The sequence below is a fragment of the Montipora foliosa genome, chromosome 7 (genome assembly GCF_036669935.1).
Source record: "Montipora foliosa isolate CH-2021 chromosome 7, ASM3666993v2, whole genome shotgun sequence".
NCBI classification, from domain to species: domain Eukaryota; kingdom Metazoa; phylum Cnidaria; class Anthozoa; order Scleractinia; family Acroporidae; genus Montipora; species Montipora foliosa.
This window is the reverse complement of record NC_090875.1, coordinates 32,842,180-32,859,609: the sequence shown is the minus strand read 5'-3', so window position 1 is coordinate 32,859,609 and position 17,430 is coordinate 32,842,180. Positions and strand designations below refer to the sequence as shown.

At 39.4% G+C, this 17,430-nt stretch overlaps 2 protein-coding genes and 1 long non-coding RNA gene across 4 annotated transcripts; 1 reads left to right on the top strand and 2 right to left on the bottom strand.

Moving 5' to 3' along the window:
• The first annotated feature begins 1,598 nt into the window (after positions 1-1,598).
• LOC138010120 (uncharacterized) lies at positions 1,599-2,582 on the top strand. The gene has a single exon (XM_068857075.1). The coding sequence runs from the start codon at positions 1,599-1,601 to the stop codon at positions 2,580-2,582; it is 984 nt and encodes a 327-aa protein (XP_068713176.1).
• Positions 2,583-5,970: 3,388 nt separating this feature from the next.
• Positions 5,971-11,804, bottom strand: LOC138010751 (uncharacterized). Its single transcript, XR_011124540.1, has 4 exons — positions 11,497-11,804; positions 9,563-9,655; positions 9,021-9,113; positions 5,971-7,263 (listed from the first exon to the last, which is right to left on the bottom strand). It is a non-coding gene; the product is annotated as an uncharacterized lncRNA (long non-coding RNA).
• A 256-nt stretch (positions 11,805-12,060) lies between these two features.
• Positions 12,061-14,918, bottom strand: LOC138010750 (fez family zinc finger protein 1-like). Of its 2 annotated transcripts, XM_068857723.1 has the most exons (3): positions 14,785-14,918; positions 14,512-14,642; positions 12,061-14,030 (listed from the first exon to the last, which is right to left on the bottom strand). In XM_068857723.1, exons 2-3 carry the CDS (start codon positions 14,582-14,584, stop codon positions 13,072-13,074), a joined length of 1,032 nt encoding a protein of 343 aa, XP_068713824.1. In that variant the 5' UTR covers positions 14,585-14,642; positions 14,785-14,918; the 3' UTR covers positions 12,061-13,071. The 2 variants fall into 2 exon arrangements, with proteins under 2 accessions (XP_068713824.1, XP_068713825.1); XM_068857724.1 differs by lacking the exon at positions 14,785-14,918 and having other exon boundaries at positions 12,934-14,030; positions 14,512-14,725.
• Positions 14,919-17,430: the final 2,512 nt, after the last annotated feature.

Here is a 17,430-nt window from a genome sequence, read left to right as displayed (position 1 = left end):
ATATGGCCTTTTTAGCGCTCTGTTTTGGCCTGTTCTTCGTCCTTTGAATAATAAAACTCGCTTCCGCTGTGGCTCTCTTAGTCGCTCATACTAAAGAAGTATCTCTATCCTAATTTTTCGTTCAGTTATTGAAAATATAGTTTTACTTTGTCCATATATTTTTTTTGGTTTTCGCCCACACGCTCGTAACTTTTACTCTGAACTCAAAAGAGCCGTCGAGTCGAGAAAAATTTTCATGATGCCCGGTCATTACAAGAAAATCTTGCCCGCTCAGCAGCCAATCAGAGCGCGCGTACTGTTGTAGCCATATAATAATTAATTGTATTAATGCCTGTGAGGAGAGCTTGGAGCTATCAAATCAGTATCAGTGGCTTTTTCGGTCAAGTTTTCATTCCCATTTTGTGTCTACTGGGGATCATTTAAAGTGACGAACAACTTGACATTGGCGCTGTTTTAAGAGCCTCTAGCTCTTACGCGTTTTATTAAGTGCGCTATAGCTGTCACCGTAGGCTCCCTAGAGGGATTGATATATATTTTCCCCTTGCAAGATCAGCACGTTGTCAAGCAAGCAGGTAATGTGAATAAAGAAATTTAAAATTCCGATAACGCTTTAAGAGAAACGTATGGCAGTCATTAAGGAGAATTAACACTTAGATCTTGGGAGTGCCTTTCAAAAGAGATGTTATATTGCTTTTGGGTGCTTGCACGCTTCTCATTGAGGAGATTTTGCGCTGTGTTCTAGTGTTCTCCAGACTCTTACATCCGTTCAATGAACCTATGAACTGTTTGAAGTTCTATACTGAGTTCTTGTCGTAGTTTGATATGTTGGCTGTCGCTTTACTTAAAAACAATTGGTGTCGTGTTAAGGTGATATTTCATTGGTTTTAGCAGTTTACCTGTGGTAAGAAGATGTCATGCTTTGCTTGAATGTGCTCCTCTTTCATGTTTACATATCGATTACTATTATGGAAATGAAGTGCAGACGAGCTTGGATTAGCTCTTCCCTTTTTTTTTCTTTTTTCTCCTCCTGGGGTGCTCGCCTTCCGAAACTGAGTAAGACTATGACTTCCTAAGATGTCTTTACACGAATGGTGGTGAGTTGTTGCCTCCAGTTTGGTGTTTGCTCCTTAAAAACTCAAGAATTTCATCGTCTTCGCTGTGCTTACTGAATCTGCAAGTTACGGTTGGTGGACCAGCAAGCAATACCTACGACCTCTACAGTAATTGCCTATTGTTTTACAAGAAGAGGCGTTTTAACATCAAAAGATCCAAATGTCCTTGTTCCTATTATTCAAACTCCTCAGCTACATTCCACGTTGTTTTCGAGGGTGATTTGGTTTTCAAATTAAATTCTGGTCCGTCAAACCTTCGTGCTACCGATTCTTCTGGCTCAATGTTGAAGAAAAAAGACTTCACAACGATTCTTCTTAATGCAAGGAGTTTAAAAAGTCTACGTAAAGGCCCTGACAGAGAAAAAAATCTGCCAGCTCTCTGCATTTCAACAATTTTTACTCGGGAACGATTATGATGTTGTTGGAGTTACGGAGACGTGGCTAAATGATTCAATTAAAGATACTGAAATACTAGAAAATGGTTACATGATATACAGACGTGATCGCGTCGGAAGAGTTGGTGGAGGTGTCTTGTTAGCGATCAAGAATACGATTCCTTCACAAAGAAGAAGCGACTTAAAAACTGAGATGGAGATGGTTTGTGTTGAACTAAACCTTACGGATGCCTCTAAAATATTAGTCAGTGTTATCTACAGACCTCCAAACAGCGAAACGGAATTCCATGATCACATTACTGCTTTCCTGAGAAACTGCACACGTATAACAAAAAGCCACACTATAATCATGGGTGACTTCAATTTCCCTGGCATCAAAAGGATTGAAAACTGTGGTTTTGTTAACTCCCAGAATTCTACTGAAGCTATATTTTGCGAAGCTGTTGTAGATCATTGTTTTTTGCAATTAAATACGCTTCCCACCCATTTTTCTGCTCAAAGAAGTAATGTACTGGACCTTGTTATCACTAATGCTCCTCAATGTATAAAAGACATAGCCAGAATTAGTCCTGATGAAGCTGGTCTCTCCACGGATCACCACCTCGTTCAATTCGATATTCTTGGTCACCATCGCCGTATCAAGAAACCCGAACGTTATGTTTATAAATTTAAAGGAGCTGACCTTGAATTACTGAAAAATGATCTCAAGCAAAGCACCATAATTACTGAAAGCCTCAGTGGTTCCGATGTGAACAATTGCTGGTTGAAATGGAAATCCGCAGTACTGAATATCATCGACTCTCATATTCCCAAGATTAAGTTAAAAAATGTAAACACTCCTCCTTGGATTGATAAAGAAGTTCTACATCTGTTGAAGAAAAAAGAAACATCTAGACGAACAGCTAAAAGACTCAACGGTGAACACCACTTCGAGAAATTCAGAGAATTGAGAAGAGCGTCAAAAAAGTTAATAAATAAAAAAGTCAAGGAGTATAATGAATCTCTTGGCAAATCTGTGAAAGAAAATCCAAAACGCTTTTGGAGTCACTTTCGTCACAAAACTAAATCAAATTGAATTCCTGCCAGTGTGACATTCAATGGTTCTACCTACTGCTCAGCGATCGATAAGGCCGAGGCATTTAACAGCTTTTTCTATTCTAAATTTACGAACGATTCAGGCTCTGCCTCTCAACTTGATCCACCGGCTCCTAGAATGAATGTGCCTCTCCTGGACAATGTTTGTCTTTCCGAGAAAGTGATTTTCGAGGTCCTTACTAAGCTTGACCCTCATAAAGCTCCAGGCTCCGATGGTCTTCCGACGTACGTCCTGAAAGAATGTGCTTTGGAACTAGCCCCGTCTATTTGTCATCTTTTCAACTTATCACTCGTAACTGGTGAACTCCCTGTTGAATGGAAAAACTCTTTAGTTGTTCCAGTCCATAAAAAAAGGAAAGAGAGATGATGTTTCCAATTATCGTCCAATTTCTATTCTTTGCGTCATTTCAAAAGTATTAGAGCGTTGTGTATTCAACTGCGTTAATAACCACCTCTGTGCTCTCTTTGACTACTCACAACATGGTTTTTTCAAGAGTCGCCCTACAGTTACACAGTTATTAACATTTTATCATAAGATCGGCCAAAATCTGGACAATGCCATGCAGTCGGATAGTATATTCTTTGATAGCGTATCGCATCAGCGGCTTCTATTTAAACTTGCCCAGTATGGTATATGCGGTCCGCTGCTCAAGTGGTTAGATAGTTATCTTAATAACCGCAGTCAACGATGTCTTGTTCATGGATATACTTCCAGCAGTCTACCCGTAACGTCCGGGGTGCCTCAAGGTAGCATCCTAGGCCCGCTTTTATTCCTAGTGTATGTGAACGATCTACCGGCCGTTATTGACAGTCGTGCTGCTTTATTTGCTGATGATTCAAAGAGAACTAGAGTCATCAAAGAAGAATCTGATTGTGCCGCTCTCCAAGATGACCTTAATTGTCTTAATTACTGGAGTCAGGCATGGCAGCTTCGTTTTAAAAGCTCAAAATGCGAAATATTGACAGTTTCTCGGAAAAAAAGGAACCTATTAACTATGACTAAAATTTAGACTCGAAATCTCTTAATCATGTATCAACTATAAAAGATCTAGGGCTCGTTGTATCTAATGACTTAAAGTGGAACAATCATATTGATCATGCACATACTTGCAAAAGGTTGTAGAATGTTAAGCTTTTTAAGAAGACATACCTTAAAATCATTTCATGAAAACACAAGAAAACTTCTTTATCTTTCTTTTGTTCGCCCGCACATAGGGTATGCAAGCGAAGTGTCTGTCCTGCCATGTAATGCCCATTATCCGTCGTAAGCAGCGCAGATGGAAGCTTTCCAGGCGGTTCTCCTGTCTAGCGTATGTCATCTAAGACTCACTGTCGTGCAGTAAGGTACTGAGGACGCATGCCTGGTATACCTTGAGCTTGGTATTCAAGGTCAGCTGACTGTTTTCCCACACCTTCTTGCTCAACTTAGACAAAACGGCGGCAGCCGTGGCCTTGGCGATGCGCTTGTCGATCTCTGAGTTTAGAGACAAATTGCTGGACACAATAGAGCCAAGGTAGGTGAAATGATCGGTGACCTCAAGGACCTCGCTTTTGATGCTGATAGTTGGAGGAGCCGGGACGCTCTGGCCCATGACGTTAGTCCAGGAGCTTGAACAGGCCACTTCTGCTTACAAGGTCAAAAGCCTTGGTAAGATCGATGAATGCGATGTAGAGTGGCATCTGTTGTTCACAGCATTTCTTTTGCAGCTGTCGAATGGAGAAAATCATATCGACCTTGGAACGCTCCGAACTAAAGCCACATTTGGGACCTTAAGATCTACGACGGCGACGTCGACGAAATTGTCACCTCAAAATAGAACTTCGCTCTAGTAAAAGTCTTTCGCGATTATTCCACTTCGTTCACTTCGTACAATGTGGGCGAAGTGTCCTAAAAATAAATTGGTACGAGCGGTTTCAGACTGAAAATAGGGAATGAACGATTCGCTGGTGCGTGCTCACGTTGTCTTCAAAACCTAAAATTTAGTGATTTGACGGCGTCGTCATGCAGAGAACCGCAAAAATATGAGCTAAAATCCGTGCTGCACGTGCAGCACGATTATTTATGCTCTTTTAACCAATGATGTTGTTTTGTGGCGTTTTCGTCGACGTCGTCGTCGTAGATCTTAAGCTCCCTATTGAGACTCAGGACTCGGAACGCAGCTGGTAAGGACTTGCAGGCGAGACCACACGGGCCCAAACTTTTCCTACGATAATCAGCAAAGATATGCCCCGGTAGTTGTTGCTATCACTGCGGTAGCCCTTGCGCGCATTTGTACAGCGTGACGACCTTTGAGTCGCACATATCCTTAAGTACCTTCCCTTCGCTCCAGCAAAGGCACAGAAGTCCATGAACTGGTTGGAAGAGGGCTGACTTGCCGCACTTGATGATTTCAGGGGGTGTGCCATCTTCTCCCGTGCTTTCCCGCTTGCCAACGCATCAATAGCTTTGCTAAGTTCTTTCGTGGTCGGCTCGGCGTCAAGTTCCTCCAGTACGGGCAGATCCTCGATCGCATCAAGTTCTTCCTGAGAGACTTTTTTTTGTTCCGGAATAAAGGTCAAGATAGCACTCGATCCGTCTTTCTAGCTGTTTGTCCTGAGCTGTGATGACTTTCCCTGTTTTGGATTTTAAGGGTGCAGCTTTCTTGACTGGCTTGCCTGTTGCATGCTTGATGTCCGCATGCATGTCCCTGATATGGCCGGTGAGAGAGGCTTGCTGGATTCTCTCTGAGAGTTGAATCCAGTCGTTATTCCCGCAGCAGTGCCGTTCGCTGGGCCTTGTTTCGAGCGGCCCTAAGATTCAGGAGGTTCTTCTGTCATGGGTCATGCTTGTAGTCGACCAGTGCGTTGCGCTTCGTGATGATAGCTGGCTCCATCTCTGTGATGTAGGCTTCAAACTAGTCTGTGTTCTTCCGCTCTCTCTTGCCAAATACGAACAGTGCAGCACTGTAATTGCTGTTACGAAGAGAGCTCTATGTGTCCTCGGCACTCTGCTCATGGTAGTACATCAGGGATTCTTCAAGACGCTCTGCAAACTCCTTGATCTTGTCTGAGTAGGCAGTCTTGCTGGTGTTTTATACGTGGCTGGCCTTTCTGCTTGGAGTACAAGATGACACGCGCTTAATTGCCGGTTAGGGATTAACTACACAGCCTAGTCTGGATAACTGTTCCAAAACAAAAGATTTGAACTCTCTCAACAGTTTCGCCTTCAAATTAAACTAAAAGGGTTTCTATTGCACAACCAATGATAGCTGAGTGGTTTATTCTTCCCTTCCCGAAGTTTTTTTTTTTTTAATCTTCTTCCTTTATTAATCATACGTAGTGATATACGACTATGTTCATAAAGTCACAACGACGTACAGACAAGTATTGTTTTCAAGTCGGTTTATTTTAAATATCTCACCTTTATCTACGTTACTGTCTCACATTTGCATCGTGGACTTTTCTATTTATTCAAAGAGGACAGTGACGAATACAAAAGCTTGGGGCTACTTTGGTCATATTACACTTATCAGCAATAATTGTGTATCGCAGTTAGTGTTCTTTGTCTATGAAATTCTGTAATTTGCAGTTAGGCCCGGTTTGAACGTCGCATTTCACATGTGCCAAGTCTAATGCAAATGAGAAAAATCTATTGTTTTTCTCTCATTTGCATTAGATTCGGCACATGTGAAATGCAACGTTTAAAACGGGCCTTAACAGTACTTCTAAGAATAGGACGTTTTCAACCAACCTCTAGAAACACGAATAGCAATAGAGAAATGTACGACTTCTGGTGGACAAACAAAAGGAGATAATGCGAGATCTTTCGTTTTCGGCCACCAACATGGCGGCGATGACGTCACGTGAAAACTTCCTTTCATGCGTCATAAACTTGACTTGAGAGATGCTGCAGCTGACTCGTTTTGCCCGCAGTCTCCTATGGCAATCCGCTTTTTAGAGTTCATGGCTTTTCGGTCCTTCAATAAGTGGCTTCTCACAATTAAAAGCAACGAGTGTCTCGCTAAGGTGATGTTTCATGGGTTTTGCACGCGGCCTGAAGAGATGTCGTTGTTTGTCTGAAGTGTTCCTTCCTCTACACTCTTCCAGCAACTTTGGTGCTGTTTTGAATGGCTTTAGGTTTAGTGTCTTTTGATTAATTAAATGGGCTGTTACAGAAAGAAAGAGGAAAACAAAAGCAACGGGTTCCCCGCTAAGGTAGTGTGTTTTTTGTTTCTCGTAGTTAACACGCCTTCTAGTGAAATGCTGCGGTTTCATTAAGTGTTATGAAGGCTCTTATGAAGTCAGAGTCCGGTGGAACGCACCTGGTTGTGCCATCTTGAAAATGACCCACATCTCTTGAATACTTAAACAAATTCATTCCGCGGTTTCCGGAGAGTGCAGTTGTCTCTTGACCATCGAACTTGGACCACCTTAGCACCTGACAGCTTGTTTTCGATGTTGTATTTGATTTCTATTTACTTTTCGACGAATAATATGGAGCTAAAGCAATTTTTTTTCAAGGGCAGCTGCGAAAGTCACTCGGTGCTAAAAGCATTCAAATATCTGCTATTCATTTCGTCGTTTCTCCTGGGGGCTTTCTCTTTTCAATTCGTTGCTTTTTGGCCAAAATGTAACGGCAGTGCGCCGATAATCCCGGTGCACCTGTGTGAGAACGAAAATGTCTGCAAAGAAAAAAGTAAAAAAACACACTCACGCACATACAACACGCGACCCTTTCCTGAACGCTTAAAGTTCTTAGCTTTATATCTCAACTTAAGAGTTCTGGTTTCCAGCCTTAACCCCCTGGCTTTGCTCAATACGATGTCTTTAAGAAGCCCACGTTCATGCTGCAAGTGTTTGAAAAAGATATTACAGGTGTCCTTTCGACCGATTATTTGTCAGCCATTTGTAAGTGTCAGAAAGCTCAAAACTTTTTTCCAAAAAGCGTCTATCACACATGTGTGTAATTCTATATAGTATTGTAATTGGAAGTGAAAGCTATTGAGCAGTACGCCGAAAGTTGTGTCAATATTGCTTATATTTAGGATAATGTGCTTTTAAAAAAAGTGGTCTGTTTATTAAAGTTGTTTAACAGGCCGTTCGGGTTTATACTTAATCTTCACCGGTGCTTCTTAATAAATCCTTGTATGAAGGAAATCTTAAAGTACAGTATTTTGAAGGAACAATCTTCTTAGACCTTGTTAGCTATCTTTTGACTATTTTTAGGTTTTTTTGGCAATTACTTAAGCGTTTATAAGCATTTCAGCGCAGTGCAGAAAGTAAATACACACACCGATAGCAATTAGCAAAGTTTAATAGAGTTCATGTCTACATTAAACTTAAAAAGCAGAGCTAAGTTCTGCATATTTTTTATTTCTTTTTTTCCGTTTTTTGAAGGCTCAGCCTAAGTGTAAAATAGCCTATAGGGAAAGAACGTAAAACAAAAAGGACCCCTAAAAAAATAAAATAGTATTAAGGAAATATAAATATCACAAAAATAGTCTCAAACATTAAATCGAACATCGGCGATACCAAGCCAGATAATGAAGGCTTCTTAATTTTTTATGCTAAAATAAATTGAAAATGGGAACTAGATGGCTTGAGCAAAGTACTTTAATTTAAAGAGTAAGGGTTGACAAAATAAGGGCGAGAAGGTCTTGAAGTGTTTTTTTTTTCTCTCCCAAATTTCAAGTCATCCCTGTTTGCATATGGCGTCAATTTTTTGTTATTGTTTGTTATTAATGGTGTCTAAATTGAAAATACGCCGTCGTTACTTATATGAAAGCCAAATCCTTCTTTAATTGCACCTTCCTTTATTTGAGTAGCAGTTTTAGGTTTTGATATGTTTCTGACGTTTTGAGACAGTACTGTTATTGTTAGCTCGCTTTTCTTTTAAGATTAGAATTACTCAAGTTTTCGCATGTGATTCATTTTCATTTTAAGAATAGTTGGCGATTATTTACCGAAGTGGAGATGGATTTCCACCACTTTTACCAACAATGAGAGGAAAAGTTGTTTTAGTATGTACCACACAAGTTCAATAATCAGCCGAGTTTATCGATAAATGTGCTCCTCGGTAACCGAAGAGAAACGGCAAGCCCTTGTTCGTTTGGTCAGAGGTGAATAGTCACAATGTCATCATGCATAAAACTTCCAATATTTTTTTTTTCACCCATCTCTTTTCAAATCGTTACATTTTTGCAGTGAATTCTCTTTTCTAGTTGTGCATTAGTCAGACTTTCTTTATATTACTCCACTATCTGCCGTTACTTAAACACTTAAATAAGTGGCCGCATCTCTCCGGAAGGTTGTTTTGCTGATCTCACCTGCTTCCAGTTGATGAGAGAACCTTTTCGTGTAAATGACTGCATGTGCAGTGAGTGTGGGCGGGAAACAATTATATTAGCATATTTGACGGCTCATCTACTCAAAAACCTACCAAGGTTTCGATATTACATTTCTATTTTTCTTGTCTTCAAAGACGAGGATTCGTTTTGGACATGTCACCTTGCTGTCAAACTGCTTCAAAGGCCTAAAAACCAAACCATATAATCATGTTCTTTAGTGATATTCCGTTATTTAAAGGGTTTGCACCTTTAGCATTAAAGTTAAGTGTGAGCGAATATGAGATCAATATCTCTTTAAAAAAAAGGCCTTTTGACTGAGTCTTTCCTTGTCCTATTTCTTACAAAAAGAATATGTTTTATTTAAATGTTTGTTTTTTGGGCGACAATCACGCATCACCTAATTCCCTTCAAAGTCGACAGATCTTCCTTTCTTCTTTCTTTCCATATTTAAACCACTCTTTTTTGTCGTGGTTGCGTAATTTCCGTTTATAAACACATTGCAAACCTTTAGAGATATGCCTACTTGGAGAAACAACGTGTTTTTCTATCGCCTATTTCCAACTTTATTAAGGTTAAATGGTAGAGATAAGGGAGTGGGTTTAAATTTCAGTGAAATTTCTTCTGGGGGCCTTACATCTATATCTATTATATCTTTTCAGCTGACAATAGTTCTTCTCGCTTGCTTTCAATTTATGTACTTGTCTGGCCCATCGTCTGCAACCTGCAACTAGATAATGTGAAAATTATGAATTGTATGAAAAACGTGAACACTCACATGCAAAGTTTTATAATGTCTCGTTTTGTGAACTACATGCAGTTACCCCCAATTCAGTCAGTGGATAATTCACGTAGTTTCAAGAAATCGAACAGCCTTGAGCTATCGCTAAAACGTTTAAAAACACGTACTCCTTTTGATGACGTCAGCGTCTTAGATCTTCGCCGGGGTACCTGCTGTCAAATCCTGATTCGGAAAATTCCGGTCATTTCGTCGAAAGAATCGTGAAATTTCAAAATGTTGTAACTTGCTGTCATTCACAGCCTCGATTTTTATTTTCTTCTTCAGTTGGAGAAATCACTGACTTCATGAATTCACCGGAAAGAGCGGGTATAGATAAGTTCGGTCAAAGAGCTTGGAATTTTTTATACAAGCGGCGGGACTCGCGCGAAATTGAAATGTAATTGATATTATATCTTACGAAGGAGGTGAAAATTAAAGGTACTTTAACGTACAGGGACATTTTTCAGCACCGAATGAGAACTAGCACATCTTGGGTTTTTGGCAAAAGTGCAAACATCAATGTTTTTTAAGAAATATCGAATGTAAGACTGGTCAGTCTTTAATTTTGGTTTTGAACTAAAATATCAACAGCAATGATTTCTTAAGCTCCAAGCAGGATCAGTAAGCAACTTGTTTCAGTTTATCCAAAATGGTCGATCTTTTTGGAGTAACTTAGATTAATAATTTCCTCGAAAACCATTTCTTTCTACATTCCGTTTTATATACATAAAGGGACAATACCCATGGAGAATCAACCACAGTGTATACGGAGTCCCTTAATTAAACATGTACAGTAGAAAAAAAAGTCTTCTTACATAGATGTCAAAGCCGGGAATTGTGCGCCCAAAATGCAATCAAAAATTTTCAATGTCAAGGTAATTGGCAAAAGTTCCAAATGAGAGTTTTTCAAACGCAAACGTGCAGATCAATGCAAATCGCCGATAAATTTGCATGTCTTCTGCTCACTCCTTGTGTAAACAAAAGGTTTCGCGGTGGGTTGAAGGCAAACTACTCGACAGCAAATATCTTGTCCCGTAAGACTTGTGAAAGCGCAAAGGTGCAGGTCAAGGCGAAAGACCGATAAAAAGGTTCAATAAATTCGCGTGACCAGAGTTTTTAGCCGTAACTATTCTTGACAAATGGGACTGTGCAGCAGTCCCAATATGAAGGAAAACTGCACCCCAATTTACGGCAAAGTTGCCTGGAAAGTTGAGATAAAATACTTGAAAATAGGCAGAAACTAAAACTACGAGAAAAGTAAATTTGTTCTAGAAGGCCCTTGCGAGCCGGTAACGGGGTTGACCGTGTAATGCTATTGTAGCATCATAAGATCCTGAGAAAAGTACCGGGGTGCAATGGTTTGACAATGATACTTGATTTCAGCCAAAAGGCCGAGAAGCAATTGGCTTTTCGTAGGCGCAATATGCATTGTACTGCCTTTTTTGAATCGGAATAGTCATTTAACGAAATCCTGACAGTTTATGACCTTACGAGACATAAATCTTTTACAGGGCATCGTATGAACGCGCGGGAATTTGACCCGAAGGAAAGCCAGCTATATGCAATGTTTGTGTATTTGTGTGTGTGTGTATTTGGTAAGAAACCCGTAATTTAGAAATCCATAACTGAGCAACTTGAAATAGTTAGCATTCATCTTATCAATGGTGATGACCAAAGGGAATATATTGGTCGGGTGTCACAATTTGCTGTGAAAAGCTACGAGGTCAACACATTGCAACTCCGACTTGTTGACGGTGTGAATTACTGCTTCTGTTTCCTAGAAAACTCACCAGTACACACCTTCTTGATGTTCTCTTACGTAGTATCAATCATATTGGCTGGAGATACTTTGAACAAATCGACACAAATTCACTCATCTTGGCGAAACTAAAAAACTTAAAACAGCGAAGAAAAAAACTCGACCACACATAGAATCAGCGCTTTCCATATGAGGGGAACCCTGCGGTCACTATGGCCACCGTTCGAGGCGAAATGCCAGCCAGTCTGCTAGCCATTTCATCGAAAACCTCGAAAATCAAGTGGAATCGAGGACAATGTCATCAAAAAACTACGCGATAGATCTCGAAAAACGACGGAAAATCGTACGCGTTCTCTTCTGTCGAACGTAACAATACCTTTATTTATTTTTCTCCAGTAAATTGCTCGCATGCATGTACTTAAAATTATGGTCTTTTTTAAACATGAGGTGTGCATAATTGTTTGGTGAATTGAAACTAAACTGAGTAACGTTTAACCAATTTTCTAATAGCGCCTTCAAGTTCTTCGCATTTTGCTTGGATATTTGTACAAACAATGTAAACATGAGAATATGTACAGTCAAAACACCACTTTTTAACGTCTACAGGGACTTTTATTTAAATTTATTTTCTGATATTCAAATATGTTACACACAATAGCCTTTATAATACAAATCTATCATCTATAGTTATCGGTCTTTGACGATAACTTTCAACCTACAAATAAAGATAATCTCAGAGTACTTATTTAGCGATATACATTCAGTTACTTGTACATTCTTTAAGGTAAACTCCTTACAAGGACTTTTAATTAATTTTCAACACACTCAAAATAATCATTATAACTGAGTACGAGGCCTGAACTACAACTGCACCGACTTTTGCCACCAGATGTCCTGTGGAACAATGTGTTCTATTTTGCTAAGATCAACTTTTAGTTAGAAATGAAACGTTTGAAACGGGGAATTATGGACTGATACGAAGACCGATGGTAATGCATGAATCATACTTCTGTAAAGACTCATGTTAGACTCTACGAACCTCCGATGTTTTCAATTAAGCTTGGTTATAGGAATTATACTCATGTACTCTGGTGCATTGGAGTGTAACAAAAACAAGATTATAACACACGCACTCCCGCTGAGGCTATCTTCGCGGCGTAAGCCCGTATTCCAGACCTTTGTTTTAGGGTACAAAAGCTACATTTGGCTATTGTCTTAAAGCGACTGCATTTCAGCATCAATTGAAATGTGTTCTTCGAAGTGTAGTTGCACCAAAAAATCCGCCAGTTTTCTTAAGAGGATAATTAATCTAAAATTACTTTTCGGAAAAAGAAAATGGTGGAAGTCAGTAACAGTTTTACTGACATTGATTTTTAATTACGTGTTGGTTTTCTCAAGTTTGCGTGGTTCTCCTTCCTCAGAAATGAATGCAAATCGAAACTACGGCTTATTATTTTAACCTATTCCGTGTAAACACTATTCTTAAGAGAATTACGACAGGAAAATCCGAAGTCAATATCAGCCGAAATAACATGTATAGACGGAAATTATGCACAATGTCGTGATCGTGGTAAAATCGAAGGCAAATGAAACTGTCACAGTAGAATCAGAATTCGCTTTCTTTTTGGGAATGAGCGCTCTGTAGGTGACTTCTCAAGTCGCATCTTCGAGAAAACGAAACTTTGCAGACACCACAGCGATATGGCGAATTGTCTGCATGAACGTGCATGTGGAACTTTAGATTCGATAGTTTGTTGAAAGCCTTTTGGCACAACGTGCACTTATACGGCTTCTCGCCTGTGTGAATCAGAATGTGATTTCGCAAATTGCCCTTTTGGTGAAAACCTTTCCCGCACTGCTCACAAACAAATTCCTTCTCGAGGCTGTGTGTTCGCAAGTGTGTTTTGAGCGTGGACGAACGGTTGAACGCTTTTAAGCAAACGGTGCATTTATAGGGTTTTTCCTTGGTGTGAATGATTTTATGCCTGCACAGCGTGGAGGATAAGCGAAAACCCTTCCCGCAGGTATTGCACACAAAAGGCCGCGCAAACGTATGATTTGGCATTTTTAGATGAATCGCCAAGGTGTATTTTGTTTTAAAAATTTTGCCACACTGATCGCAACGATAGGGCTCCCTTGTTTGGTTAGGTAAGATTACCTCTGGCGGAGCTGCGAATGGTATTTCACTCTTAAAAATTTCAGAATTATATACTGGTGGATGAGGAGTGTTTAAGTTTGAACCCCATTTGGAGTTCTCGTTCCTAAAGCCTGTGGCATGCATATATCTAAAATGATCTTGAACGTTATTAAAATATGCCTGAAAGCTCTCTTGAAATGGGTTGGCCGCACCAGGAATTGCCAGATGGTAGAAAGGGCTGTAAACAGTAGGGAAATGGTCTTCAGCTGTGTACTTCAAAGGAATGACTCTCGCATCGGTAAACACATCATTTGTCTTTCGGACGATATGAGGAGATTGTTCTGGTAGTTTCGGCGCGTCTGTTAAACTCGTTTCCTGGGTGGCATCTTCGGCGCTTTCAGATCTTCTTCCCTCTTTTTCTTTGCTATCTGCGTTCAAAAAATGGCTGAGTTATTTGTAGGCCTTGAGAAAAGAGTCAACTTTTTGTTTTTTCATTTGCCGTTGAGAAGTCCTACGATTTTGGCGACCCTTTTCGAAACGAATATGCAGCAACCGTTTCCGTTTCTCATCATCTATATATCTTTACAGACCAAATAAATCCAGTGAGCTCTTTGCTAGTATTAGCTTGTCTTTGCTTTTAAAATTTGTTGTAATATCAACCAAAATACGTTAGCTTTTCCCTGTGTCCAGTTGTTTTGAAATTTTGAAACATTTCTTCGGCTTGCTAACTCAATGCTGTTTTTCAAAGAATATAACGACTTATTCGGAGTGCTTGACAAGGAACAATTAAACAGTACACGCATTTTAAATACCAGATAAGAACGAAAATGGAAGTCAGTACGTGCAGTTAATTAAAGTAAAAAAAGAGAAGTCAATTTGCGGAAATCGTAACAAAGAACCTACACAAACCTATTTCCTCGTCGTGTGATCTTGAGCTTGAGCCGACGAAGGATCTTCTCTTCAGTAAGAATGCTTTTGGCATTTTAAGTTCAGTTTTTTTTTTCTGATGTCTGGCTTCTTGAGAATGGACGTAGGAATTGCTAAAAAGATGTTATTAAGAAGGCTTTAAGGTACGGACTTTGCAATATCTCGCTAGCTGCGTCTCACTCAAGAAAATGGAAGTTCGAGGCTCTAAGATGAGCGACCGCCCAGTGCAAAAAAACTGTCTAAGTCTTCATTTACCTGATTGTCCTTTCGCTGTTTTATTGTGCTGCGAAGTAAATGGTCTTATAAAGGACACGTGCTATGTTCGGCAAAGCGCGACTTGTTAACCTCAGAGCACGCGCTGTCTTTCATTGTGTTTATATTGGAGGGGGTAACGTCCAACGGGCTTTCGATTAAGTTAAACCAAACAGCGAGTGCTATGGGTATTGTTTCACCAGTAGAATGCCCGCGCGTAGAACAAAATCCTTTGTTCACTGCACCTGTGGGATCATAATAAAAATTAATTGAAAGAGTCTGTTTATTTGTCCGTTTATCCCATCCGGTTGGCGGTCAGGATCGCGATTGGGCAAATCATCCATGAAGCGAGTGATCAAACGGTTGGAAGGTCATTGCGGATATTTTGCCGTCTTGAGACTTAAAGCAAATCCGAAAAAAAATAAAGGAAAGAAATCAAGCCAGTCTCGATGATAACTCATTCCTTAATCTTCGTGTCTCTTCAATTTGAAAATGTTGAATTTTTAGGTTTTGCGTAATCGGTCATTCAAAGTCACGGTGACAGTTGCTCGACTGGCCCAGGTCTCCTCCATTTAAGGTCGACTGCAAATTTAACATCGCCGTCAATTGAGACACCTTTGCCGCTGGATTTGAGGCAAAGCTAACAAATAAAAATTCAGCTTCTTAAGAACAAAGAAATACTTGAGATTAATTCTTTAATATGCCTTTATTTGCCATTGATTTCATCCCAGCGAGGGGTCATTTGTGAACATTTTAGCAAAATTATTTAGACGTGATGACAAAACGTGTTCTTAAGTGAAGCTATGATCTTCGCAGTTATCAGGCTTCTCTACTTAATTGCAAAAAATTGCTCTCATAACTGCGAAGATCATAGCTTCACTTGATTTCATATCCGCAGTTCATATATGATTCATTTCATATACCATTTCATCATTAAAACGTGTTCTTGTTTTGTTCTTTCAGTTGACAACATTTTAAATATGTCATGGAAATTTGACGATTCGGAGCTCTAAAAAAACCCAGCGTCCACAAAATAAAAAAAAAAAAACGTGTCTTTGGTCAGTTGGTCGTGGGCTGCTTTGAAGGGTGTTTTTTTTCCCTCGTTATTGTGTTATTGTGTGTTATTGTGTACCTGTCATAGGTCGATCCCATCGATTAACAGTAAGAGTGTTGCCGAAAGAACCTCTTTGAAGAAACCAAAAAAACTACTCCGAAGACTTCTTCAAGAGCTCCAGGAAGCTCTTTTAGCAACATTTTTTAAATCTTAAAGCGGATTGCAATAAATCCAAGCGCGGAAACTTATGCTTTAATTTTTCCTCTTTTGCGACTCGAGTTTTCACCTAAGTTATCAAGGCCGCCTTTAAAGACTTGTTTTCGTGACCGACTGGAAAGGAATTTTGAATCCCTAAGAAAGACATTTCAGCTTTAATTTGTTGGAAGTTCAAAAGTTCCCAGAGAAATTTCTGGAACTTGTTATTATTTTTGTTTTTGACTTTCCTATAACTGAAATTTTAATTGTTGTATTGTTCTTGGAAAGTTCAAATTTGCTGCAAGTTATATCGCGGACGATTTTATGCACAAGGTAATGTAGAAAATACTAATGGCAAACCGTAGCTGGTGAAATTTTCAGTTTTATAATTAGCAAACTTTGGAATATAGCTATTAAATGCAGAGCTTGCCTTTTGATCGCAAGTTCAGACTTTAGTCTGTAGGATTTAAATATGGGATTTAATTTTTAATCGTTGATCACGAATATTCGTCTCCGTACATTTCTTTCTAAGCTGCCACCTGTCTGTTTTAGTCTTGATAGGTTTCGACCCTTTTTATAAGTGCACTTGAAGCGGTCATCTTTATTTTCGCCGCTCCAAGAACTTCGTCTTAAATTATATAGACATTACATAGACTTGTTAAGTCACTCAGTTAACCTTACTTTCTAGAAGACCAAGAATGTAAAGCAATTATAACTCGTTAGAGCGAAGACCTAAATCAATATAAATCGTTGAAATGGTATTTTTTTCCGTGACAGTTACAGACAGCAACGACATGAAAGATCAAAGAAACGTTCGTAGCCAAATAAATTTATTACATTTATTTTCATTGTTTGGTAGTGATAAAGACGTTTTGACGCTGGGAGGATGTTAATTTCACGCTGCCTCACGCAACCCGATTTTAAAATCTCCAACCTTTTTGAAATCCGTTATCTGGGTCATAACACCGTAAAAAACCGTGTAGTTTTCTAACTTTTGTAGACAAAGTGCTTGGTTTAGCAACACCGTATTGTATTTCAACGAAATATTTTTGCAATTATCTTCAATAAGGGGAGAAAAGAGCTAACAAAAAGATGACAGGAGCTATAGCAAATTTGCACAAATAAAAGCGGTCGAGTTCACTATTTGCAAATAGAGCTTATCTTCAATATGATTTTTGCGAAAACTCTAGTCCCGCACTCGCTTAAAAGGACCATAATTAATAACCCAGTTCGCATTAATTAGCTCATCGACCAAAAATGAGGCCCATTAAGTACAATTATACATTGTCTGAAATGTCCTTGGTAGGATTAAGCCAAGGAAGAGCCAACAATTTATCGGCCAATAAATGCTATGGCAAAATATCCTAGATATAAGACAAATTCTACCTTGATAAATCGAC